General features: G+C 41.3%; 1 protein-coding gene across 1 annotated transcript in view; it reads right to left on the bottom strand.

Moving 5' to 3' along the window:
• LOC117402709 (piggyBac transposable element-derived protein 5-like) overlaps positions 1–5,403 on the bottom strand; it is a 64,247-nt gene extending 58,844 nt beyond the window's left edge. Inside the window, exon 1 of the mRNA XM_034004101.3 lies at positions 4,665–5,403. Coding sequence (XP_033859992.3) covers positions 4,665–4,980 — 316 coding nt within the window. The 5' untranslated portion in view covers positions 4,981–5,403. The remainder of the gene's footprint in view (positions 1–4,664) is intronic.
• Positions 5,404–26,994: the final 21,591 nt, after the last annotated feature.

The raw sequence follows: 26,994 nt of genomic DNA, 5'->3' as shown, positions 1-26,994 counted from the left end.
CTTTGTCTACACACATTTTGTGGTGGATGATGGCTGCTGTTTACATTATGTGTATGAAGGATGCTGCTTCATTTCTACCCAGCACCTTTAAAAGGCTAATTCTAGTGACACAGGTTATGGTAATTGTTTAAAACAGGATACCATGGGGAAAGAACCAAAAATTATTACAGCTTCTATTAATGCAAATACTTCTGTCTTGCTGTGTGGAGAAAGACATATTACTATCTTGCACCAAATGGTGATGTGCATATGAGTATATACAAACACAGACAGAAATTAAACACTTACAAACATAAAGAATTAGAATCCAAGTTATGCCACTGCTAACCATGGACGGGAGTTCCCAGGGGGCAGCACACAATTGGCCAAGCGCTGCCCGGGCGGGGAAGGGGTTAGGCCTGCCTGTACACAATTCAGAACTGTAAGTTCTGAGATGGCTGCACGACGGGCTTGCAGAGCGAAAAAAAACGGATGATTTTTTGTTTATGGATTGCTGTGTATGGATTTTTCACTTCATTATAAATCATGCAGTAGTCTTTGGCCACTCTATGTGTGGGAAATATATTGCCTGTGGTAGTTGTCAATATTTCAAATTAATTACAACTAAATAGCAGCAACTGTAATGCACACCCTGACAGTTGCTGTCTCCTCTGGACTTATTTTTATCATTTCTGTGTGTGTGTCATTACAATAAAGATCACCATAACTGAAGTATTGGAAAATTAGAACAATGGGTTTATTCTAGTGCATATGGAGTTAAAGTGGTACAGAACTGCAGTGTTAGCAAGAAACTTTACCTTCCTGTATTCCGTTTTTTGTATTTTTTTTTTAAATCATATTCACAATAGTTTAGATACTTGTTATTCACACATCATAGGTAAATAAACTAGGGAATTACTTTTTATTTATTTATTTATTTCTTCTAAACATTGCAGTGTATCCAGTTCAAGCTTCAAGTTCAACAATGCTGGTTGTCTGATTAAAATGAGTGGTGTAAGGTGGGAACAAAAAAACTGATTTTTTTTTTTTTTTTTTATCCTGCCCAGTTGATTTATGACCCATGATGTGCGATTAAAAATGTAGTAGTTAATAAGTTTAGAAATATAACAATGCGACGAAGACAATGCGGTACATAGCAAAGGTAATGCAATGTGTTCCTTGTAATCTTTGCAGGGGTTGTGTGACACTTTCAGCTAATTATGAACTCATTATTTTTGGCTGTCAGTTTTAATAGGATCTTCTAGTCATCTTAATAGAATATATGCAGAAAGGTCAGAATGCCGAAAGATTGCTGCTGCTATGCACAGGAGTATCTTACCATGTGAAAAGCAAATGTGAATCTGTTTCATCTCCAGGACGGACATTTTTGTTTCTTTTTAGGCCTAAAGTATTCTAAGAGTTGGAAACATGTTTCAAAAATATTATTATTATTATTATTTATTAGCAGACACCCTTATCCAGGACGACTTACAATTATTACAAGATATCACAGTATTTTTACATACAATTACCCATTTATACAGTTGGGTTTTTACTGGAGCAATCTAGGTAAAGTACCTTGCTCAAGGGTACAGCAGCAGTGTCCCCCACCTGGGATTGAACCCACGACCCTCCGGGTTGAGGTCCAACAAACTGTTCAAATTCATTCCACAGCTGAATATATATGTTGGTAGTTACAGGAATAAGGACTGGTGCGATTTTGTATCATTGAATAATTGGCTGGTGGAATATAGAACTGAGTGACAGTGAGGTATGTTATGTTGTTGATGTAAATAATTGAATGAATCTGTGGCTTGGAGAGTTTTATAACAATTATAGATCAATATGGATTAGGAAAGACTAAAAAAGATATGACTAAGTACCTGTAAATATTTTAAGTTGCTATTCGAGCTAGGCGGCAGCTGATATAGTTTTCTGCTAATTTTAAATTGATTTGAGTCTGTCTGTGATAATGGACCTTGATATATAAACTAAAAATTGTAATATAATTAGGGCTTCTGATTATCGGTTTTAACCGATAAGACCCGATAAAACACCCCCAATACAAAAAAAATTAAATCAGTGGATAGCCAATAAACACTGGAAAAACTGTGGAAATGGTTAATCAATTCACGTTGACTTTACCCTATTCCCATTAAAAAATAAAACCTACTACAAAAATAATAATAAATACATTTCCCAGTGCCGCTGGGCAATGTCCCGTCTTCCTGACTTGCATCTATCATTGATTCGTTCTCAATACTTTAAATCCGCCCCAACTACTGAGTGACAGCACATTCCTACATTTCTATTGGAGACTCCGCTTGCGAGATTTAAAACAAGATTACAATCAGGATGGAGGCTTGTTAGCGGGATTTAAAACTGTATTACAGTTAAGATAAGGAGGATTTAAAACAGAATTGTGGCGAAATGTACAAAAATGCCTGCATACAAAAACTCCAGAAGAATGTGCCCGTGACCATAGGTTTTTTGTTGTGGAAGACAGCAGTGGAAAGAAAGCACTGTCAAGTTACTCTATACATATTTTGACAGAAAAAAATAGCGCTCAAGCATTTTGGAAAGTAACCGAAAACACAAATTTCATACAGTATGTCAAAAACGAAAGCCCCCGAAAAAACGATTTACATAAACCTCGAAAATAGCTAAAGATAAGCATCGAAAAATACAATTAATAAAACCTGAAAAATATTTGTTCAGTCTTTAAATTCATTTAAATACTCTACACAGTATATAACAGAAAATACATGTAATTTATAAAAGTTGATGGAGGGCTCCTTATGATGGATTGCCTGATTGGTTAGAAATATTCCCAAGTATCAATGTTTAAACATGTTTAATACTAAACATTTTGAAAATTAAAATGAAAACTAACAACCCTGTTTACAGCATAAACACCAATGATTAGAAACTCATAAATATCATAAGGATAATATTTATGATCAGGAGCCAGGCATTTATAAATGAGTCACCAGTATCTCTTGATTTCCAGACTCTTGTGACACTTATTCAAGCTGTGATATATGGCTGGTTGCTAAATTCCTGGTACCTGGTCATTTCAATAATAAACTCAAACAAAGGGAAAGTCAGGACCAGGTGTAGGACTAGTGTGAGTATCTAACATGGACATCCGTTCACGAGGAACTGGGCTGACATGCAAGAACTCACTTCACATAGGACACCTGAAAGAGATGCATTAGGCGTCATATTATCTAATTACAAAACTTCCCCCTGCTTTGGGAGCTTTTTATATATATATATATATATATATATATATATATATATATATATATATATACACACACACATATATACAGTATGTCATCTAAACAACGCTTCTTTGTCCACTGAGAATTCAGACTGCTTCACTGTAATTAGCTGTGTAAAGTATTTAGCATTCAGAATGCTGGGAATAAAATCAGATGTTGTTGAGGAACAATGATCCAGTTAGGAAATGAGATTGAAATGAATTTCTCAGCACCAGAAGGGACCAGTGAAGAGAACCAGAGGCAATGAGTAAGGAGGGGCCAGGGTCACTTACTCCGAACAAATATCAGCAACATAATAGCAGGTTTATTTAGACGTCCCAGGAAATCTACCATTTATCACAAAACCATTTTTTGAGCTATACTTTAAAAAGAAAGCATAAAAATACGTTGTGTATGACTCCCCATTTTAACACCCCGCCCAACTATGTATTCAGCTGGAAACCTTTCCACAAAAAAAAAAAAATACCTTAAGATTTGAAACTAGTCAGCAAGATAATTAGTCGAAGGCTGTTTGATATGTTCTGAAAGTATAGGTTAAAATGTGAATGTTCAAGATCTTGTAAATGCAGGCATAATTATTATACTTGGCCACTTTCCCTGTATCAAACAATAGACATATGCTAATTTTTTTTTAAACAAACAGCTATACTACATATACTGTGCCTGGTCCCAAAGCAGATGCTGTACCCATATCTGGTAACACCACTGTGTATAGGGACCCAAAGAGGGACCAGACAACAACGGGGTCTAGAGAGGATTTCTAGCAGTAGTGCGGGGATCCAGTTTTCTGTACAAGGACCCAGAGGTACATGAAAGATAATGTGGTTAGAGGCAATCTTGAACTGAAATTGGAAGTACAGGACTGTATTCCCCCAAAGGTATTTACACAGCAACACAAATAGCAGCTCAAACTGAAATCCCTCTGGTAATTTAGGTTGGCAAGGAGGTAAAACCACATGACATACCCTGCAAGCCCTAAGCGCTGAACTCCAGAGCACATATCTGGGCGCAGCAGGGCAGGTTCTTCATTGTGGCTGAATTATATGACTGCTCCAGTTTGATCAGAACTGGTTTAGTGTACATCCACATTGTTCTACCAACCTTTTAAAGGAAGACATGGCTTTATAAATGTATAAGATTGTCTAAGCCCCATGATTTACAATTAGTGCATTAAGTCTTTGATTCCAACACAGGCAAATTTGTGATCTTAGTCTATGGCTAAGCAAATCTCTCACAACTCAATTGAAATGACCTCACATTGACCTAAATAAAATGAATATAATTTACCCCCTTCAATATGTTTTCAAATACCATTAATTTATCCTAGGGGATATAATCAAAGTTGTTTACAACTGTATATTAATTTGTATGTATATACATATATAAAATATGCATTACCACAGGTATCTTTGAAAGGAGGCACGGTGATTTCTCGCAGGGTATCGGTCCAGCCCTCTTCCTCTGCCTGGATGTTTGACACCGAGCCGGGGGGGCCTCCTAATTCATTGCCAGCCATGTCGTCAGACCTCTGCTCATCTCCATTGCTCTCGGAGGTGTAGTTCTCAGAGTTGGAGTCTCCCGAGGTGCTGTAGAAGGGGTTTTCGCTGCTGTCATCTCCAGATTCTCCAAAAACATCATCAGAAATCTGCAAGCTTTCGTAGCGGGAGCGGGCCGCCTCCATGAGGGACAGCGCCTTCCGCCCACACTCCGCCATCTCTAACTGCTGGTAGAACCCGACCGAATCGAGGAACAATCAGCTGTGATTCGGAAACAAACACAGTAACTCTACACACACCTAATCCAAATCAACTGGGTCTGGTTGAATAAAACTCGCTTATCTCTGCTGCAAATCATACACGCCTACACAGCCAGACACTGGACGTACACAGACCTTGCGTCATGAAGGAGCTGTCTTCGGATATGGTACTGAATTGTGCTCTGCGCCGCCTACGGCAAATGATCAATATTTATCACGGAACCCTACATCCGGCCTAGGTGAGCAGCTTCCTCCAAAGATGATACTCGACTGATCATCTGACCTGCTTCTACATCTCCTCCAATAGGATAATTGTCTGAATTTCACGTCAAATCCATACATCTCTCTCTCTCTCTCTCTCTCTCTCTCTCTCTCTCTCTCTCTCTCTCTCTCTCTCTCTCTCTCTCTCTCTCTCTCTCTCTCTCTCAGTGCTGGTGCGCGTGCCTTGAAAGACCTTTGAAAGAGACAAGAACAGCTGTTAACAAAATCCCACATGTTTTGGTTTACTTTCATTGCTAAAGATTTTAAGGGAAAAATAAAATAATACATTTAGAATAGACAGTTAATGTATTTATTTACTTGTAAACAAAATTATGAAAACATATTTTTAAATAACAAATTGAATTTAATATTTACACACACACACGTACTGTACATAATTGAAGGTGTATTGCTATGCAATATAGCCTTATTAATAGGTGCACTGTTCCACGTTATTTTAAATAGGTAAAGTGTTGTGCTTGTTTATTGTATTAACGCAAGAGGAAAACATTAATTATATAACGGTATCTGTAAAAAGTTATCAGTACCGGTGTAGCATGCGAAAGTGCACCCCATGACATAGTGCGTCCCCTGCCAAGGTCACGTGATCAAGTGCTGAGATACTGTACCTCACCCCTTAAGTTTCAAGAAACGTTGTATGACAATAAGACAGTAAAAAGCAAAATCCTCACACGTACAGGTAGTGGACAAAAAAATGGAAACACCTGGGTAAATGAGGGACACCAAGTATATTGAAAGCAAGGGCTTCCACACAGGTGTGGCTAATGTGTTAATTAAGCAAATAACATCCCAGCATGCTTAGGGTCATGTATAAAAATGCTGGACAGACCTGGTTGCCTATAATTATGGCTAGAATGGCTGCAAGAGGAGACCTCAGAGACTTTGAAAGAGGGGTGATTGTTTGGCAGGAGTTTCAGTGACCAAGACAGCTCAACTTGCTGATGTTTCACGAGCAACGGTGTCTGAGGTGATGTCGGCATGGAACTCTGAGGGGAAAGACATCATCAGCAAAGGGCAACAGTGGGAGGAAGCTCATACTCCAGGATCGTGATATCCGTGCATTAATTCAAAATGCAAGGCAAAACAGGAGAGCAACTGCAGATCAATTGAGTGCAAATTTCAACCTGGGGCGAGAGCAGCCAGTTTCATCAAAAAAGGTCTGCCAAGAACTCCACAGAGCGAGACGCCCAACGCCCTATTAAGTGACTTTACATTTGTGTTTCCATTTTTTTGTCCATTACCTGTACCTTATGGTAACATTATTTGAAGGGCAGTGACTACCCACATGGTTTAAACAAGACAGAAAAGGGGTCCCTAAGGAGTTTTTCTGAGATATTTTTCTTAAATGGTAAAATAAAGAAATAAAATAAGTAAAAGAAAAATGTCAGTTTTCTTAAATTTAGTATGGGGCATATATAGTATGATTAAACATGTTCAGTGCATATTTTATAACGTGGCCTGTATAGAGTAAATAATTAAAGAAGTAAAGCTTCTGGTCAGTAAAGTTTACTTATTTGGTCCTTAATTCAAACTACGTTTATAAAATTTATGATTTTGACACAACTAAAAACCATGGTACCAAGGTAAAAGTAATGTGATATAATGTACTGTATGTTCTTCTGTACAATGATACTACTGTAACTGTACTATGGTTTCTGTGTGTACCATGTGGGGCACCATAGTACACCGTTGTACACCATAACAGTCTTTGGTAAACTAATGTACATATTATAATGCATTATGGTATACAGTGGTATACCATGTTATATCTTGGATTTTAATTAATCTTATCTTTGTAAACCATAGTACATTTTTATAGGGTAAAGCGTGCTTTTGTCTTTTACATGCCTATGAGACAGTCTACACCTTGCTTGATGCCAAATAAAGCATATATATATATATATATATATATATATATATATATATATATATATATATATATATATATATATATATACACACACACACACACACTTTCATTCTATAATGGGTTGCACGCGCTTAAGGTGTAATGGCCATTAAGCTAGGGGGTGCACTATCTCACAGGCATTATTAATGTACTGTATATATGAATATATGGGATCCATGAAGGAATTATGTTAAAGAAAGAACATTTGATAGTGTTCTACATATTTAAACTTTTACTGTAAATATTTATTTATTGAAAAATAAACGTAAATAAAATGAACAATTGATACACATTCCAGCAAACAAATATTAAAATATCAAACAGAATATATATAAGCCCTGTTCACGAAAGTAAAAATGAGCACACAATACAACAATCTACACAGTTAAGGCACAGCATGAGCTGCAGTACCTATTGCTTGCAATAGTTATTTATATCATCCAATGTTTTAACTGCAAATTGATTAATATATATTGTAACAAGATTGCACCTACTCTGGTTCTTTGCCCCTTTAAAAATAGACCCAGGACACAGAAATGGAGGTTTCTTAAGCGCTCTTTTTTAATAACAAAAACTAAAACCAAAACAAACACCTAGCTCTTTTCTTGAGCACTAAACTAAAACACAAAACAGGAACTTAACTATCTTGTCTCCAGCTCCCTCTTCTGGAGCAGTAGGTCCAGCTCTATAGGCTCCAGATCTGGTAGCCCCCTCTCCTGTCTCCATCTCCTGTTCTGCTCCTTCTGAGCAGCGGTGTTCCTATTGATCTGCTCGATCAACGCTTCAAGATCTGTGTGCATTTTCTCTGGGTCGTAGGGGCGCCCACTTTCGTTGCCACCATATGTAACAAAATTGCACCCACTCTGGTTCTTTGCCCCTTTAAAAATAGACCCAGGACACAGAAATGGAGGTTTCTTAAGCACTCCTGCACTATTTTTTAAAAATAACAAAAACCAAAATAAACAAAACAAACACCTAGCTCTTTTCTTGAGCACTAAACTAAAACACAAAACAGGAACCTAAGTATCTTGCAGGACAGCTAAACTGTTTACCTGCCAATTAAACAGAATATTCAGACAAAACCACCTTACCTTACCTTACCTTACCTTACCTTACCTTACCTTACCTTACCTTACCTTACCTTACCTTACCTTACCTTACCTTACCTTACCTTACCTTACCTTACCTTACCTTACCTTACCTTACCTTACCTTACCTTACCTTACCTTACGCTTGTGCACACTATTTTCTTTAAATACCCTGCACCTGGCTCTAATTTACAATGATAGCCAGGTGCAGCGGATCATTACTAATTCAAAATTAACAAAATGAAATTTAACAATTAAATAAATGAAGGCTTTTCAGCCTGTGACCTTCTGGGAGATGTAGTCCCAGAAGGTCACTAATATATATATATATATATATATATATATATATATATATATATATATATATCTATATATATATATATATATATATATATATATATATATATATATATATTCTTTTTTAAGAATTCAATTGTTTTGTCAGAAATCTGCAGTTTCCATTACAAGGCCCTTTGCAAAATGTAAACAAACACACACAAACTCTAACCGTTCCTTCCAGGTTTCCTGGCGTGGCTCTCTCTTCTCCATGCCCCCTCTCTACAGGTGTATCCCAAGGATCTGTCCTGGGCCCCTCCTGTTCTCACTCTATACCCGCTTGTCTCCTGTCTTTTTTTAATCTGTGTGCGTTTCCTCAAGATATCTCTCCAGCTCAGACTTAGTTGATTTTAGTGTGCCATTTTTCTCCCGAGTAAATAACTAGTTTGAATGGGTTTTTATAAAAGTTAGTTCTTGGATGCTCCTTCTTTTTGCAGCGTTTCCTTAGGCGCTCAGCTCTGCGCAATGTTACAAGCTTATCATTTATGACCCTTTGTAATAGATTGAGTGCCTCCTTCTGACTTTGTTCTGCTCTCCTCCATTGCTTCCTCAGCTGCCTCCTTTCTCTAACTAAGCGCTCAATCTCCTGCTGCTGTCTAGACTTTACAGGAATAGTTTGTACTTTCTCCTTTCTTTTTTTAACTCCAAACCTCTCGCTTCCATATGCAGAGATGGTATCCCCAAATTTATCCAGCTTCTTTTCGACTGTTCCACCTTTTCCGACACAAAACAGAGATCTGTGCTGTTTTCTCAGAAGCTCTTGGCCATTTAACTCCAGGCTTGTGCCCGTTGAGGTTATTTTCTCTCTTACGCTGGTTCATCTGACCTGGTTCACAAGGATCATTAGGTTCATCACTAGACAGTGCTGATATCCTGCGAACTGTGGTTTGCTTCCTGACGCTGGATTTCATTCGACTGACTTGACTGACTTCGTAAAAAGTATTGATCAATGTGAGGCCCTTGTCCTTTTTCCCTCAAGCATTTCATTCTCCCTTGATGAATCTTCAAACCCCTGACAATTGTCACTTTGCTCCAGCCACAGACACAAACCTGGAGCTCCATGTCTTTGCTAACTGCAGATCTTCAGTTAGCCCTTTGCAAAGTACTCTCCGTTCTCATATCTGTTTCTTTTCCTAAGTCGTTGACTGTGTTGTCAAACCTTGAGTCATCTTCTGCCCCCGCTCTCGCAGACTCTAGGGTATTTTTCTCTTTAATTTCTTAGAAGTCTTGAGCAGGTGTCTCCAGCATCCTGATCCATTTGAAAACGCAGATCTGGTGGCTAACCCCTGCCAGCCCCAATGGGGTCTATTTCCTCCTGTCAGCTGTCTCTCCAGGCTTTCACAAGGTATTTCCCTTGTCGCCAGCTGCACTATTCACATCAGTCACTGGACATATCCAGATCTTCAGAGTTCCATTACATGAGTGCAGGTGTTAATATTTCCTGCTGATATTGGACTCAGCTCTCGCCAAGATAAGCACCAACTAAGACATAGCTTCTTTTACTGTAAACTAATGTGATCCATCTGCATTTTCTTCCATCTGATGATGTAGATAGCCTTCTGCCTGGTGTTGATGGCTGAAATGTAATGCTGAGATACTGAAACTGAAGATGGAATCTATGAAAAAGACCTAGGAGTTTATGTTGACTCAGAAATGTCTTCATCTAGACAATGTGGGGAAGCTATAAAAAAGCCCAACAAGATGCTTGGATATATTGTGAAAAGTGTTGAATTTAAATCAAGGGAAGTAATGTTAAAACTTTACAATGCAATAGTAAGACCTCATCTAGAATATTGTGTTCAGTTCTGGTCACCTCGTTACAAAAAGGATATTGCTGCTCTAGAATGAGTTCAAAGAAGAGCAACCAGAATTATCCCAGGTTTAAAAGGCATGTCGTATGCAAACAGGCTAAAAGAATTGAATCTATTCAGTCTTAAACAAAGAAGACTACACGGTGATCTGATTCAAGCATTCAAAATTCTAAAAGGTATTGACAGTGTCGAGCCAGGGGACTTTTTCGACCTGAAAAAAGAAACAAGGACCAGGGGTCACAAATGGAGATTAGATAAAGGGGCATTCAGAACAGAAAATAGGAGGCACTTTTTTACACAGAGAATTGTGAGGGTCTGGAACCAACTTCCCAGCAATGTTGTTGAAGCTGACACCCTGGGATCCTTCAAGAAGCTGCTTGATGAGATTCAGGGATCAATAAGCTACAAACAACCAAACGAGCAAGATGGGCCGAATGGCCTCCTCTCGTTTGTAAACTTTCTTATATTCTTATGTTCTTATGTTCTAATTTTGCCTCCCTAGTGCATCAGCACACACAATGGCTGCAATGCTTGCTCCAGGGATCAACCACAGTATGGCCTCCCTAGCACATCAACATGACAACTGTCTGGACTGAGCTGAGTAGGGTACTTCTCTGGGGTCTTCAAGTGGGCACCTTCCATCCTCTAGCCCACGACACCTTAAGAGGGCTCAACAGTGATTCTGGTGTCACAGCATCACCCCCTACATCCTCTACTCAGCTAAGCCCAGCTTACTTACCTTCCTTTCCATCAACGTTGCTTTCTTTCTACTGTGGTTGAGGTCCCTAACCAGAATCTTTTCGTCTCAACCAGAGCCAGTTGCTGCTCCTCTCTGCTGCTTCAGATAAGTTCTTCACTATGCATCGCAACTCTTGAATCCAATGTCTCTGAGAAAGCTGGATCTTGACTTAATCTGGCTTTAATAGACTCTAGGGCCGTCTCACACTCCGTATTCCATTTAATTCAGTTTAAAGCATTTTTCTTAGTGAAATCAGTAAGAGGGGCACCTATGGTGGAAAATTCAGGAATAAAGCATTGATAATAACCAGCTAACCCAAATAGTGATCTCACCTGGGCTTTAGTAGCGGGTATTGGTGCCTCCAATAAAGCCTGGACTTTAGAAACCTCAGGTTTCACTCTACCCTTGCAAGTATTTTGTCTCTTCCTTTACAATCATGCACTTGGCTTTGTTCGCAGTGAGCCCTGCTTCTCCCAATGACTGAAGGACAGCTGACAATTTAAAAATATGTTCTTCCCAGGTAGAACTATAAATTACTACATCATCGATATATCCGGCTGCATCCACTCAATGAGGCTGAAAACCTTATCCATCAGTCTATGAAAAGTAGCGGGGGCACCATGAAGACCGAACGGCATAGTGCAAAACTGGAAGAGGCCTTCTGGGGTGGAAAACGCCGTTTTTTCATGAGAAGGACCTGTCAAAGGATATCTGCCAATATCCTTTCGTTAGGTCTAGATTAGAAATAAACCGAAATAAACTGGTAAGTATTGTAGCAGTTTGTAAAATTCCCCATTAATGCCCCAACAGCAAAATTAAATCAAAATGTTACCCATGCACAGAACTGCGTAAAATGTAAAAGGCAATGCAATTTAGCAAATGATAAAAACAACAACACCAGTTTACGGAATTAAAACAGTATCCAAAGTCAGTATTCAAAATTGCAGAATATAGTACTCGATAAGGCCCTAATCACAGTTCACAGTGCACAAAAGCAACTAAAGATCATAGATTTAAAAAAGAATGCATCACAGTATCCAAAACTGTTTTTTACATTACCGTAGCTTTTCTCGTTCGCTTTGTTTTTGCTGCATTTTCGTCCTGGGAATTGGAGGAAGCGCTGTGTAACTGCACAGACTGATTTTTGGCATGTGATAAAAAAATGTTTTTTTTAAATGTAGGCTGGGGGGCTCCCGAGCGGCGCATCCAGTAAAAGCACTCGTGTAGAGTGCAGGATGCGCCCTATAGTCTGGACATCGTCGGTTCGAGTCCAGGCTATTCCTTTGCCCACCAAGGATGGGAGCTCCCAGGGCATGGCACACAATTGGCCGAGCACCGCCCGGGGGGAGGGAGGGAGGGTTAGGTCGGACAGGGTGTTCTCGGCTCACCGCGCACCAGCGTCCCCTGTAGTCTGGCCAGGCGCCTGTGGGCTCGCCTGTAAGCTGCCCAGAGCTGTGTTGTCCTCCAACGCCGTAGCTCTGGGTGGCTGCATGGTGAGTCTGCAGTGTGAAAAACACTGTCGGCTGACGGCACATGCTTCAGAGGACAGCGTGTGTTCATCTTCGCTGCTCCCGAGTCAGTGCGGGGGTGGTAGCGGTGAGCTCTGCTAAACAAAAATAATTGGACACGATTAAATTGGGCAGAAAACAACAAAAAACTAATTGCCGACTACTAAATAATTTTTTTTTTTAAATGCAGGCTGTGACGGATAAAGAAGTACATTGTAACATTGAAGAGATGTGCTTTGTATCACAAATATGGTGACGAGTCAGAAATCGCGTGACGAGTAAGTGCATTCATTTGTTATATATATATAATGGGGATTGATTTTATTCTTACTACGATAAAACGTGACTGACGTATCTGGGTAACGGATACCCGCGTGCTGACTATATATATATATATATATATATATATATATATATATATATATATATATATATATATATATATATATATATATTGTGACCGGGCTTGTGCACGCTGAGTAACCAGACCAGGTAGTTCCAACAAAAGTCAAGGTTTATTATGGGGAGTCATGATGGTGTCAAACCATAGGTAGGAGAGGAGATTGTAGATCCAGCACAGATGAGTTGAAGAATCCACACAGGCCAGGGTATAGACAAAAACAGCCAGGCTTCTAGGCCAGAGAACCCACCTGAATGACTGGAGTGGTGCTCTTTTATAGGGCGCTAACTAACCAGGTAATTGGTTTCTACAGGCTACAGGTGCAGGGCCAATCTGACCTAATTAGACTTAACTAGTTTAAAGATTAACCCCTAACTAGCCGCACCTGCAGCCTGTTGCCCAATTAGTTCCTTGACATCATGCTCCCTTGGTGATCACTTGAGGCTATTGCAGGCTCAATCCCAGCCCACCATGAGCACCTCCTGGTGGTATACAATATGAGAGTAGCTAGGTTGGGAGAATACAATACGAGCAGCAGAATTTTTAATGAGCTGAAGGGGGCAGATAGCCAAAGCAAGGAGACTAGCAAGGAGAGAGTTACAGTAGTTCAATCTGGAGAGCTTGGATCAGGAGTTGGGTGGAATAAGTAGTGATAAAAGGACGTATTTGGTAGATGTTGCTAGAAAAGAAGCGGCAAGTGCGTGTCAGTTAAGAGATGTGTTGAGAGAAGGAGAGGGAGGGGTCAAGAATAACACCTAGGTTTTTAGAAGAAGGAGATGGAGAAAGAGTAATAGAGTCAAGGAATACTGTGATAGAGAGATCAGTGGAGGGAGAGGAAGCAAAAGGAAAGTAGAGGAGGTCAGATTTAGAGGGGTTGAGACTCAGTGAACACCACCTGGCCATTGAAACAGGATGACACAGACAGTGGTCACTGTGAACTGGGAGAAGTCGGGACAGAGGTGCATTTTCTCCTACACTGCAATAAATATACACAAACAAGGGGCACATCACATTCTTTAAAAAATATATATATATTTCTCTTCTGCAATTCCCACACCTGACCAGTCAAGAGTGGCAGTCCTACTGGGGAGGGACACACAGCCCCACTGGCTGCCCAGTATTTGTGCCTGTCACAGCCCTAGGGACACACAGGGACACTGACAGGAGAGGGGCGGGGTCGTTTGTTTATTTCCCAAAGTTCAGCGTTCATTTTTACATTGCTACCTATTTGTTTAATTATTCCTTTTCATTTATTTACTTTTATTGATGTTCAAAATATTTATGTAACGTAATGTTTATATTGTATACTGTACTTTTAACTGCTTTGGCAATACCACCAATGTTGTCATGCCAATAAAGCACCTTTGAATTTGAATTTTTGAGGTGGTGTGGATGCATCCATGTTGAGATAGCTGAGAGGCAATCTGTGGTGCGGGAGGAGATGTGGGGTAAAAAGAGGGAAAGGAGAGGAAGATCTGGACATCATCAGCATAAAGGTGGTACGAGAAGCCAAAAGAGGAGATGAGAGCACCTAGCGAGCAGGTGCAGAGTGAGAAGAGGAGGGGCCCAGGACAGATCCTTGAGGTACACCTGTACAGAGGGGGTGAGGAGAAGATTGAGAGCCACGCCAGGAAACCTGGAAGGAATGATTAGAAAGATAGGAGGAAAATCAGGCAAGAGCAGTGCTTGAGATGCCCAGTTCAGAGAAGAGAGGAGAATGGCATGATCAACAGTGTCGAAGGCAAAGGAGAGGTCAAGGAGAATTAAAATGGAGGAGAGGGAGGCAGTCCGAACAGAGAGGGAGAGTCAGTTACAAAGAGGAGGATGGTTTCAGTGGAGTGTGCAGAACGGAACCCGGATTGAAGAGGGTCAAGCAGAGAGTGCTTGGTGAGGAAGGATTCCAGCTGGCGGTGGACAGCTCACTTGAGGCGATAGGTCTGAGTGGAGGAAGGGTTAAAAGATGGGCTCTTAAGAATGGGGGTGACGGAAGCAGATTGAATGCTAAGGGAAAGCAACCAGAGAGCAGAGAGGTGTTAATGAGTGAGCAGAGAATTGTATCCCCCTTTAATTAAGTCACAATCTTAATCTTTTATATTAAACTGCTACATATGTGTCCTTACAGTGTAAGGACAATACATGGTGAAACAATACAATTCCCATTTCTATAGCACCTTTCATGCCAAGGATCCCAAAGCGCTTCACATAAAAAAAACAATGAAACCATTAAATGAAAAACTGTCTAATACAAATGTAATTACATTGAAATTAAAGAGACCAAAAATGTGGTTTTAATTGTAAAATTACATCAAAAGCTATTTTGTAAAAATAGAACAATTAAAAAAGTCTAATACAAAAATTAAATAACATTTTAATATACAGTTAATTGTAAAATTTGAAAAACTATGATAAAAATCATGTTTGTAAAAATATAATTAAAAGCAGTATACATGTGTAGTTTCTACAATAATATAAATGTGAAATTGGTAAAGTGAGTTAAAATGCTAAACTGTGCAACATTGATGCATAGTATGATAATTGCAGTGTTAGGATGTTTTGAGTTAACATAGGATTACTGAGTGCTACAATACTGCCATCTAGGGGATTGAGGGTGTTACTTCCTGGATTAATGTTCATGTTACTTAATAAAGCCAGGTTGTTCAGTTTATACTTCGACTCCCGTCCTCTGATAATTGCAAAATAATAATCTTGAAATAACCTATTGTTTTTTGTGTAGGGCGTGGGCCTCTTATTTTGACACTTTGCCCAAGTCTATGCCGGAGGTACTTGGGCTTACTGTTATTGCTAGCTTCACTGAACTGTCTTTGTTTTGGTGTACTTCAAACAGACAGCTTGAAAAGTAAAAAAATGGAGCATATGTCATTTCCACATCCAGGTCATAGTGAAGCTCTTCTGCGAATGCAGAAGAGTGATTCCGTCACTTCCTTTGACATCAGAACTGAAAAAAGAAAGACTTCATTTCCCAGCGTCCATCCCTTTCATAGCTGCCTGGTTCAGCTTAATTAATTTATAAGTTGTTCTGTAATTATAGATGTCCTGTTGAACACACACAATAAAATATGGACAAATAAAACAGTGTAAGCACTTTCTAACAGACATCTTATTCGCCATTCTTTTTATAAATAAATGCATAAATACATACATACATATTTCAATATTATAAAATGGCTTGGATAAATTAAGTGCTGTGATTGGCTTAACAAGATCACATGACCGTACGGTAAGAATTGTCTTACCACATGGCTATGACATCATAGACCAACTTACTTACCTGATCTATTCATATTACTAAGCCTTAATAGTAACAATTATCTAAACAGTGTTTCTGTAGGTAAAAATGTCAACATATAACTGAAACAACATTTAAATCATCTAACAATCCGTTTTTTCTTCTCTGTCACTAAGAATTACAGAAAAATTGGCAAATATACTGTGGTATTTAGTCAGAGAACAGAACAAAGAAAACTCTGAGGTAAAATCTCTCCAGCTCTCTTCTGACAAGGTTGGGTTCATCATAGAATTCTGTTGTGCTCACCGCGAACGGGAAGGACTGCGCAAACTGACACAGAAGTCGTTTAGTCCACATATCATCTAATGCTGATTTACAATCTAGGAAAATGATGCTGGTTAACTGGCATCTGTGTGAAAACAGCATTATTGGTCAGCTTATCTTGAAGATCGCAAAATCTGAGTAGCATCATTTCCTACACACAAAAAAAAAAACTCACTCTGAAGCTCCTCCCTCAATGTCAAGTGCAGTGTTTGGCTGTTCCATAAATCCTCCCTCAGATGTGGGAAATCAGTCTGTTTTCAATTCCCAAATCCCATTTTATCGTTTTATTCAATTCCCAAATACCTTGTGCCTCACAATGCACCCAGGGCATGTGTTATGAATTGTCTTACCACACACCTTGTCATGGGTTATTTCTTAGTTAGATATGTGTTTTACACGTCTCCCAAAAATATATTAGCCGACATTTCAATAAAGGAACAATGACTGGAACTGGAAGCCATACTGGGAAGTTTTGTAGTACAATGGGAACTATTGTATCCATAGATACAGAAGGATTAGCTCGGACACGCCCATAGAAACGCCAAGCAGCAGTATGCAAACTGGGTGGCCATATTTCCTCGGAAAGGAACTTTTTATAAGGCAACAGATAGAAGGTCAGACAGGTAATGAATGGCTTAGGAGACAGGCTTTTTTATTGTCATATTAATAAATAAAATAAATAAATACCTACTGTACATACATAAATACACCTGATTATTTCAACGCTATCCTCCTGATTGACAGTTTTTCTTTTTAGTAGACATGAATACCAATAATAATTTGTAATGAAGTATAACTACCATAGCTATAAAAAGGTTATATATCTATTATTACGTTCGGGGCTCCCGAGTGGCGCATCCAGTAAAGGCGCTCCTCGCAGGATGTGCCCTATAGCCTGGAGATCGCTGGTTCGAATCCAGGCTATGTCACAGCTGACCGTGACCGAGAGTTCCTAGGGGGCGGCGCACAATTGGCTGAGCGCTGCCCGGGTAGGGAGGGCTTAGGTCGGCAGGGGAATCCACGGCTCACCGCGCATCAGCGACCCCTGTGGCCGATAGGGCGCCTGTGGCTCTGCAGCGGAGCCGCCAGATCTGTGTTGTCCTCCGGCACTATAGGTCTGGTAGCATTGCTGTGGATCTGCAGTGCGAAAAATGACGGCTTGGAAGGAGCACGTTTCGGAGGACGCGTGTTCCAGCCTCCGTTTCCTGAGTCGGCGGGGGGTTGCGAGCGGTGAGCCGGGGATACAGATAATAATTGGGCATGCTAAATTGGGGTGAAAACCGGGGTAAAAATAATTGGCGACGACTAAATTTAAAAAAAAAAAAAAAAAAAAAAAAAAAAAGACATTATATTACCTTATAATAATAATACAAATTTATTTATTTGGCTGACGCTTTTATTCAAAGTGACTTACAGGGGTACAATCAATTATTTTTACATACAAATTCTGGTACCCATTTGTGACAGGGTGGCTGAGTCGGTGACATCACGGCAGAAGCCGGAAGGTAAAGCACTGACACCAGGGACTGCAGTTAAAGTAAGACACGGCTGGCCGCCGTTTTTATTAACAACACAAAAATAAAATAAAAGGTTTAAACAAAAACACACTGTGCTCACAGAGCGAAAATAAAACAGTAATCAAAAATAATCGCGAACACAAAATAAATAAAACAACACAGGTCAGGCTGGGCAGATTGCCTTCACTGTTCCTATGTCTTTTTTTAAGTAAAGTTTCGTTTTCCTCTCTCGTTTTCTCTCTCTCCTCGCTCTCTCCACTCTCACTCCTCATACACCCACCACTGAGTGGAGCGAGCTGCAGGCTTATATATCGTGGCCGAAGGGTTTAACTGGCTAGTAATTATTATATTACCCCTCGGCCACAATCTGCATGAGTTCATTAATTACTGTGTGGATGGGGCTTCCCATCCACGCTACTAAATAATAACAAACAATGCGGCAACGCCGTCATATATAAATACAATAATAAATACAAAAACAATAACAAAACCTGCAGCGCCTCGCCGTCATAAGTATAATAAATAAACCATAATACTAATACTACTACTACTAATAATAATAATACAAAACAAATACAAAATAATACAAGGGCGGAGGGGGACCCCGTTCTAAAAATAAATAAATCCGAACTGGGCTGCTCGCCCTGTTACATATCCCCCCCCCCTTGTGCGCAGCACACATGGCCCCAACGGCCACCTCCCCCCTCAGTCCCAAAGTCCCGGAAGAGGGGAAGCATAGTGTCCATGGGGGTGGACATGGTGGGAGGTCTGGCACCCCCCACTTCTTCGTGGCTGGCAGCTCCCTCTTCCGGGGCTTCCGCCACACGCTATCCTACCGCGAAAGTGCGGCTGGGGGAGCTGGTCTCCTGATCTCCCCCCCCTTCTTCATGGCCGGCAGTTCCCCTCCATGGGGCTCCGACCACCCAATTTCCAACAGCGAAACTGCTGAGGTGGGGAGCTGGTCTCCTGACCTCCCCCCCTTCTTCGTGGCCGGCAGCTCCCCTCCGTGGGGCTCTGGCCACAGTGTTTCCTGCCGCAAAAATGTGGCTGGGGGAGCTGGTCTCCTGACCTCCCCCCCTTTCTTCATGGCCAGCAGCTCCCCTTTATGGGGCTCCGGCCACAGTGTAGCGACCCCAGGCAAAGCAGAGCCCACAGCGACCCCAGGCGAAGCAGGACCCTCGACGACCCCAGGTGACGGTAGCAGCAGTGGACCCTCGGGAGGCGACGGCAGCAGCAGCAGCGGACCCTCGGGAGGCGATGGCAGCAGCAGCGGACCCTCGGGAGGCGACGGCAGCAGAAGCGGACCCTCGGGAGGCGAACTCGGGAGGGGAGCCCCCGGCCATGGAGGCGGCAGCGGGAGCTCCACTTCTCCCTCGTATCCTGTAACCTGTGCGGAGCAGCAGGCAGCCCCAGGCAATGCGGAGCAACAGGTAGCCCCAGGCGATCCATGCGTGGCTTCCCTGAGCGGAACGGGCGTGGCATCTTTGGGCAGTGCGAGGCAGGCATCCTTGGGCGGTGCGAGGCAGGCATCCTTGGGCGGTGCGAGGCTGGCATCCCTGGGCGGTGCAAGGCTGGCACCCCCGGGCGGTGCGAGGCTGGCACCCCTGGGCGATGGCGAACTGGCATCCCCGGGCGATGCATGACAGGGCGGCAGCGGCCCCTTAGAAGGCGACAGCAGCAGCGGACCCTCGGGAGGCGATTGCAGGAAGGGAGCCAGGACCAGCGGTGCTGCTGGGGTTGGCCCTCTTCTCAGCTGTTGCGACCCGGCGGTTTTTACCCTTGCTTGGCTCAGCAACCTATGCAAGGGCGGCTGCGGACCGCCAGCCTCCTGTCCCGGTTCGTCCTGTCTTGAAGGGAGAGGCAGCTCCTGCTCCTCTCCCTCAGGTGGTGGTGGTGGTGGAGGCAGAGGCAGCTCCTTCTCCTCTCCCTCAGGTGGTGATGGTGGAGGCAGAGGCAGCTCCTGCTGCTCTGCTCCTGGCGAAGGCGGCAGGGGCTCCTCCCCTTCTGGCTGCGAAGGCGGCAGGGGCGCCTCCCCTTCTGGCTGCGAAGGCAGCAGCAGCGCCTCCCCTTCTGGCGGCGAAGGCGGCAGGGGCACCTCCCCTTCTGGCGGCGAAGGCGGCAGGGGCGCCTCCCCTTCTGGCGGCAGCGGGGAAACTAGCAGGCATGCTCCCTCTGCTGGTGGCTGCGGGACCAGCAGGTAGTCTCCCTCTGCTGGCGGAGGTGGGAGCAACAAGCAGTCCTCCCACGGAGGTGGAACCAGCAGGAACTGTCCCTCTGCTGGCGGAGGCGGGAGCGACACACAGTCCTCCCACGGAGGCGGAGGTGGAACCAGCAGGTATGCTCCCTCTGCTGGCAGGTACCTGGGCTGTGGATGCACCGACTCCCCCCTCTTAGGCTGTGGACGCACTGACTCCCCCCTCTTGGGCTGTGGATGCACCGACTCCCCCCTCTTGGGCTGTGGACGCACCGACTCCCCCCTCTTGGGCTGTGGACGTTCAGGCTCCTCCCACTCAGGCGCAGGACGTTCAGGCAGTTGACACCAGGGACTGCAGTTAAAGTAAGACACGGCTGGCCGCCGTTTTTATTAAGCAAAACAAAAATAAAATAAAAGGTTTAAACAAAAACACACTGTGCTCACAGAGCGAAAATAAAACAGTAAACAAAAATAATCGCGAACACAAAATAAATAAAACAACACAGGTCAGGTTGGGCAGATTGCCTTCACTGTTCCTATGTCTTTTTTAAGTAAAGTTTCGTTTTCCTCTCTCGTTCCCATCCACGCTGCTAAATAATAACAAACAATGTGGCAGCGCCGTTATATATAAATACAATAATAAATACAAAAACAATAACAAAACCTGCAGCGCCTCGCCATCATAAGTTTAACAAATAAACCATAATACTAATACTACAACTAATAATAATTATAATACAAAACAAATACAAAAAAATACAAGGGCGGAGGGGTACCCCGTTCTAAAAATAAATAAATCCGTACAGGGCTGCTCGCCCTGTTATACCATTTATACATTTGGGTTTAAATTTTACTGCAGCAATCTGGGTAAAGTACCTTGATACAGAAAAGTATGATATGAAAATAGTTTTATCTTACATAAACTAACAATTACAACATTAAGGATTTTTTTCTGTAACCTTTCCTTGACACCTTTAATCCCCCTTACTTTTTCTGACGAAAGAACATAAAATTAAAATCTACAAGTTGAGTGTGTTTGTCCTGATGTAAAATTGCAAGTTAATAGAGAGTAACCTTACATAATAACAAACCTTTACAGATTAAATGAGGCATTGCACAGATTCATTAAAAAAAATAATAAACAGCAAATTGATAGAACATTTTTATATTATAATTTTAATAATATTTGGAAAGACGGGAACAATTTAGTGTCTTAACGCTATAGGGAGGTGTGGCAAAGTGGGTTATAGTGCGCAGGTGTTGAGGTGATGCAGTGCACCAAATAATGACAAACACAGTACTGGTGATATGATGGTTGTTTTTATTTATATTCCAACGGTTGAAACTGACCAACAGAAACGATAAAGTAACACAGGCAGTATACAATGCTTGGTACTACTCTGTATAAACAATGCACGGGGCAGTCCCCAATAATAACACACAAGTTCACAAACAAATAGACACACACAGACAAAACATACACGGTCACGATTAATTGATTTCCATTACAGGAGAGTAGATGTTAAAACTTCATGCTGATTTGAACTCGGCTCTCGCCAAGAGAAGCACCAACTAAGACGTAGCTTTACAGTAAACTAATGTGATCCATCTGTGTCTCTATCCATTTCCGTTTCCTTCCATATGATGATGTAGATATCCTTCTGCCTGGTGTTGATGGCTGAAGTGTAATGCTGGCTCCAGGGATCAGCTTATTTGCCTCCCTGCCGCATCAGCACACACAACGGCTGCGATGCTGGCTCCGGGGATCAACCACAGTGCAGTCTCCCCAGTGCATCAGCATGACAGCTGTCTGGATTGAGCTAAGTAGGGTACATCTCTGGGGTCTTCAATTGGACACCTTCCATCCTTGGTGTTTCGTCGACTAGCCCACGACACCTCAAGAGGGCTCGACGGTGATTCTGGCGTCCCAGCATCACCCCCCTCCATCCCCCACTCAACTCAGCTCAGCTTACTTACCCGTACATCAGCGTTTCTTTCTCTCTATTGTGCTTGAGATCCCCAACCAGAATCTTTCCGTCTCAACCACAGCCAGTTGCTGCTCCTCTCTGCTGCTTCAGATAAGTTCTTCACTGTGCGACACAACTCCTGGCCACTGAATCCGATGTCTCTGAGAAACCGGGTTGTAGAGTGTGCCACAAATCCTCGACAACCCACCTCCACTGGGTAAACCCGGACTCTCCATCTTCGCTGTTCCGCTTCAGAGGCTAGTTGACCATACCGCAGTTTCTTTCTCTCATACACCTCATCTACAGCATCCTCCCATGGCACTGTTAACTCTACCAGGTGAACAAGACGTGCTGATCCAGACCACAAGACAATATCTGGTCGAAGGTTAGTGGTGGCAATCTCAGGTAGAAAAATAAGCCGTTGACCAACATCTGCCAGCATTTTCCAGTCTCTAGTAGCTTCCAGTTGTCCTGGGTGAGGCTTGGTTTTAACACCTTTTCTTGGTGGTTGCTATCCTGGGCGGAGGAATGTTGTCTTTTGTGTGTAATATGATGGAACTGGTGGCAACTTATTGGTCATGTTACGCTTGTCTTCCAATGCTAAGGCCAAACATCGCAGCACCTGGTCATGGCGCTGTCGCAGGTGACGCTGAACTAGTTATTCCATATAGTAAAACATTAGACTCCATTGCATGGAGGATCTCAGTAAGCTACAGTAAATGGTTCATCAAATGTAACAGATTCAGTTATGTTAAGTTTGCTACTGATGATGTGGAAAAGAACAGTAATTGGATACCAGAAAATATGAATAACAGTGAGTTTTGGCCTCCTTCAGTGTTCTGGATGGAAGGCGTACCTCGCAAAGTGACTTTGTGCGAACAGAAGGAAATGTGTACAGATTCAGAACTATTGTACATGGTGCAGAATTAACCCTGACACACAAATTGAAACATAAATCTCTTGTTATGTGTGCATGTAATATGTGCCAAAGCAAGACATCAGTGACTGGGCCCAAACTTTGTCCAGCCTGTAGTCATTTAGCTAAACACTGTAGAATCTTGTTTGAATGTAATGATTCTGAAGGAATTTCTTTCTCTCATCTAAATGTAGATCCAAAGGATATTAAGAGGATTGAATGCATAAATTGTGAAGGAGGTCATTTAGTGAAATGGGCTCATCTAGGTAAATTGGAATGTGTAGAAGGTGTCCCAGCTAAACGTGTCCAAGTATCTTGTAGGTACGAAGTGAGGAAGATGGCGTCTCACACCTGTGATGCTAAACTTTGGATAAAGGGGCCTGTTGTCATTTTCGCGGAACCAACCAGAGCTGAACCCGGCACAGAAGTTGAATCCTGCTGGGAACGCTGGGATACGCAGGACATGGACTAGGCAATTTCAAATATGGAATGTATTATAAAATGAAGTGTCAAAGATATTAGGAAGGATAAAGAAAGAGTATCCTTGTACCACCAGTAGGTGGCTCTCTTGCTCCATGAAATAGGTCAGTCCTCACTTGTTTGGAAATACTTGTTAGTCTGAGAATCCCTAAGAAAAAATATATAATGAACGATTTACCACTAGTATATCTAATCTTCAGAAAGCATGACGCTTGATAAAAAGCACCATTCCGGCTAAAAGTGAACGTTAATCTACAAATTTATGTCAAGAAAAACACAAGATAAGAAGAGACTCTTTATGACCAAAAGATTAACTAACAATCCAGAGGTCTTGAGAAAAAAATCCTGTCTCGGCTGGATTTTGTATGAACAAAGTGAAGGGTCACGCCTAGTTGAATGCAGTTATACTGGCCTATATTAAATTAAATTATATTTAAATCCTAAGAGGGATTCACCAAAATAATTTTATAGCAATTGATAAACAGAGGTAAATTAATTGAAAGATTATCTTATAATAAAACAGGTTCAGTGCTAATTGAAACTGTTTATAGTTCATAACAGTTATTTCATAAGATTAATAATATGTTTTAAGTATTTGCTATAATGAGAAAACATATTATTTAAAACTGACAAGTATTATTGCTTGTTCACGACTTTGCTGTAGTGATAAGAAGATTAAAACTTGGAGCAGTATTCGGTTTACTTAAATGGGAAAATGGTACAAGTTTATTCTTCTTTCTATTGAACAATAAGACTTCTAGACATTATGATATCCATTGAAGTATAGAAGTTAAAAGGTGTTGTGAGAAAGAAGGAATGTCCTTGAGTTCCACTTCAGCAGAGCTGCAAGCCTCATAGAGATGGAGTGGTAAGGTTCACAGATAAGAGTATATCTTGAAATAATATGCAAAAAGTATAAATAAATCTAAAAAGTGTTTGCACAGACTCTGACCTTGGAAAAAACAAGAGACTGTGGAAACTGCAGTAACATATTCCCAGAGAGGTACAGGTCAGAGCCTGGTCAGTGCATCTCTTAATGGATAAATAATTGTAATGAAAACTATTACCACTTAAACTTAGTGAAACTAAATGACTTGAATATTGTAGGAGACAAACTTTTGTCAAATACTCTGTTAGACAATGGTATATGGAATCAAAACTGACTCATTAACAAAATGATGAAACAATATGAAGTTAAAAGAAACACATACCTTTAATTTAGCATAATATAATCACTTAGAAGATGATGTCACATATTAAGAACATTTCTCATATAACACATATAAAATTAGTGTTTTGCATGCAGTAGTGTTTTTATATTATATTATAAACCAAGATCCTGGGAACCTTGGTTCACTTAACATTTCAGATAAAGGAGGGGCTCGGAGGAAAGCAAAGAAATGAGATCATAGGTTTTTGAGTAGATGACACCTATTAATTCTGAAAAGTTAGTCCGGATCTTTTGAAAACTATTATTTGTAGAATGGATAAGAACTGTCCCACCTGATTAATGATTGGATTTAATTGAGGCGTCCCATGTATTCCAATGAGACGAAAAACCTATAAAACTCCAGAGTAATTTCAATGGAGTACCACACTCATCCCAGACAGGGCAAGGTGGTCCATCTTTTGCAAACCTACACAATTGAGCTGATTGAATTCAGTTTCATTTGCCTGGTGAAGACAGCCATATCCTTTTACGATTTATATTAAAGGGTAAGCATTAATCTATTATTATTTTATCTCACATGTATTGCATGTATTGCTATAAGGGACTCACGCTATATTTTAGAAATAAGAGAGAGTTTTGTTGAATGTGCTGAAATAGACCATTGGGTACTTTAGGTGACGTGTTCTTGGCCTGCTTGTCGGCCTTGATTAACACATATATACATGTATTAAAGTGTTAACATTGATATCTGTTAAGACACTGGACTGCCCAGTGTGTCTTTCAGCTGGGGATACGACGAAGCCTGTAGCTACTCTATCCAATATTTAACCGTTAATAAACCGAACGAGTACTGATCATACTCCGATTCATAAAAAAACTTTAAATACATGAGTCTGTCAATTTCTTGAGTTCTATATTAGTCATCTGGATATATTGCAGGTCCAAAGCACGAACTATATCCCACTAGGAGTAATAACATCTCTGTCCTCCTAACGTCTCCCCTGAGATAAGAGTGTATGCTGAGCAAATAAAAAGAGTACGTAAAGAAATCTGACCACGCGGATTTCGTGACAGCGCCAAGTAAACCGTCCTTGGCTAAGAGCCACCTTACATCCTGTCAAAATGTGCCTTAATGTTGCAGGTGATGAACACAAAGGAAATGAGGGATCCTCTCCTACCCAGAGGTTTAGGTTCTGTGGTGATGGGAGAACATCATATGTTGACCTGATGAGGAAACTGATCCTGCTCTGTTCCATTGACCATAGGTCTTGCCAGCCAATCTTGCATTTTTCCACACTCTCCCATCTCATCCATTCTCCCTGCTTGGCCTGGAAACGGCCTTTACGCACCTCATCCTGTCCTCCTGCTTTTGCACCTCGTTGACTACCAGCCTCCTCCGTTGAGCTGGGGTTGCCTTGTGCCATGTAGGAGGAGCTGAACTGAGACCAAGACCCCCTCTTCCATACTGAACTTGCCCTATGATATCACCAATTCGAAGGGCAGCCTTTGCATCCTCACAGCTTTTTTTGCCGCCCACTTTCTTCCAGTTTTCAACACAGGCATATATAAATCGTCTCTCTCGACATGTAAAGCCAAGGGGACACTAGTCTACATGTTGCTAGAAAATGTAGAATTAAATCTGTTACTTCTACATTGTTGCTTCAAATTGCAGGGGACACTATTCTACACTGTGTAGAAATTGTAGCTAGAATGTTGATGGACAACACAGAGAAAACAATACATAGATGATATTTCCTATCAAAAAGTTTGTGTTTTTTAGTTTCTACATCATTTTCACCAGCATGTTTTTTTCAATATAATATAATAAACTTTATTCTTAAATATGTATATATAGGACTGTGTTAGTAATATTTACCCTCGCCATTTTTGTTATGAATTTGTTTTTGTTTTTTGGCTTGAATATTTTTCTGTTTTTATCTGAGTAAATAAACATTTATCACACACATGGGAGGGGTCATATGCACGAAACACTCATCATATAATAGACGTATCCCCCCAACTCAACACGACCATCATGACAGTAAAAATAGACATAATGAAGCATTCTTACCTTTGTTAGTGA

This window comes from Acipenser ruthenus, chromosome 5 (genome assembly GCF_902713425.1).
Source record: "Acipenser ruthenus chromosome 5, fAciRut3.2 maternal haplotype, whole genome shotgun sequence".
NCBI lineage: Eukaryota > Metazoa > Chordata > Actinopteri > Acipenseriformes > Acipenseridae > Acipenser > Acipenser ruthenus.
Note: the sequence above shows the minus strand (reverse complement) of the source record. Positions and strands in the feature narration are given on the sequence as shown.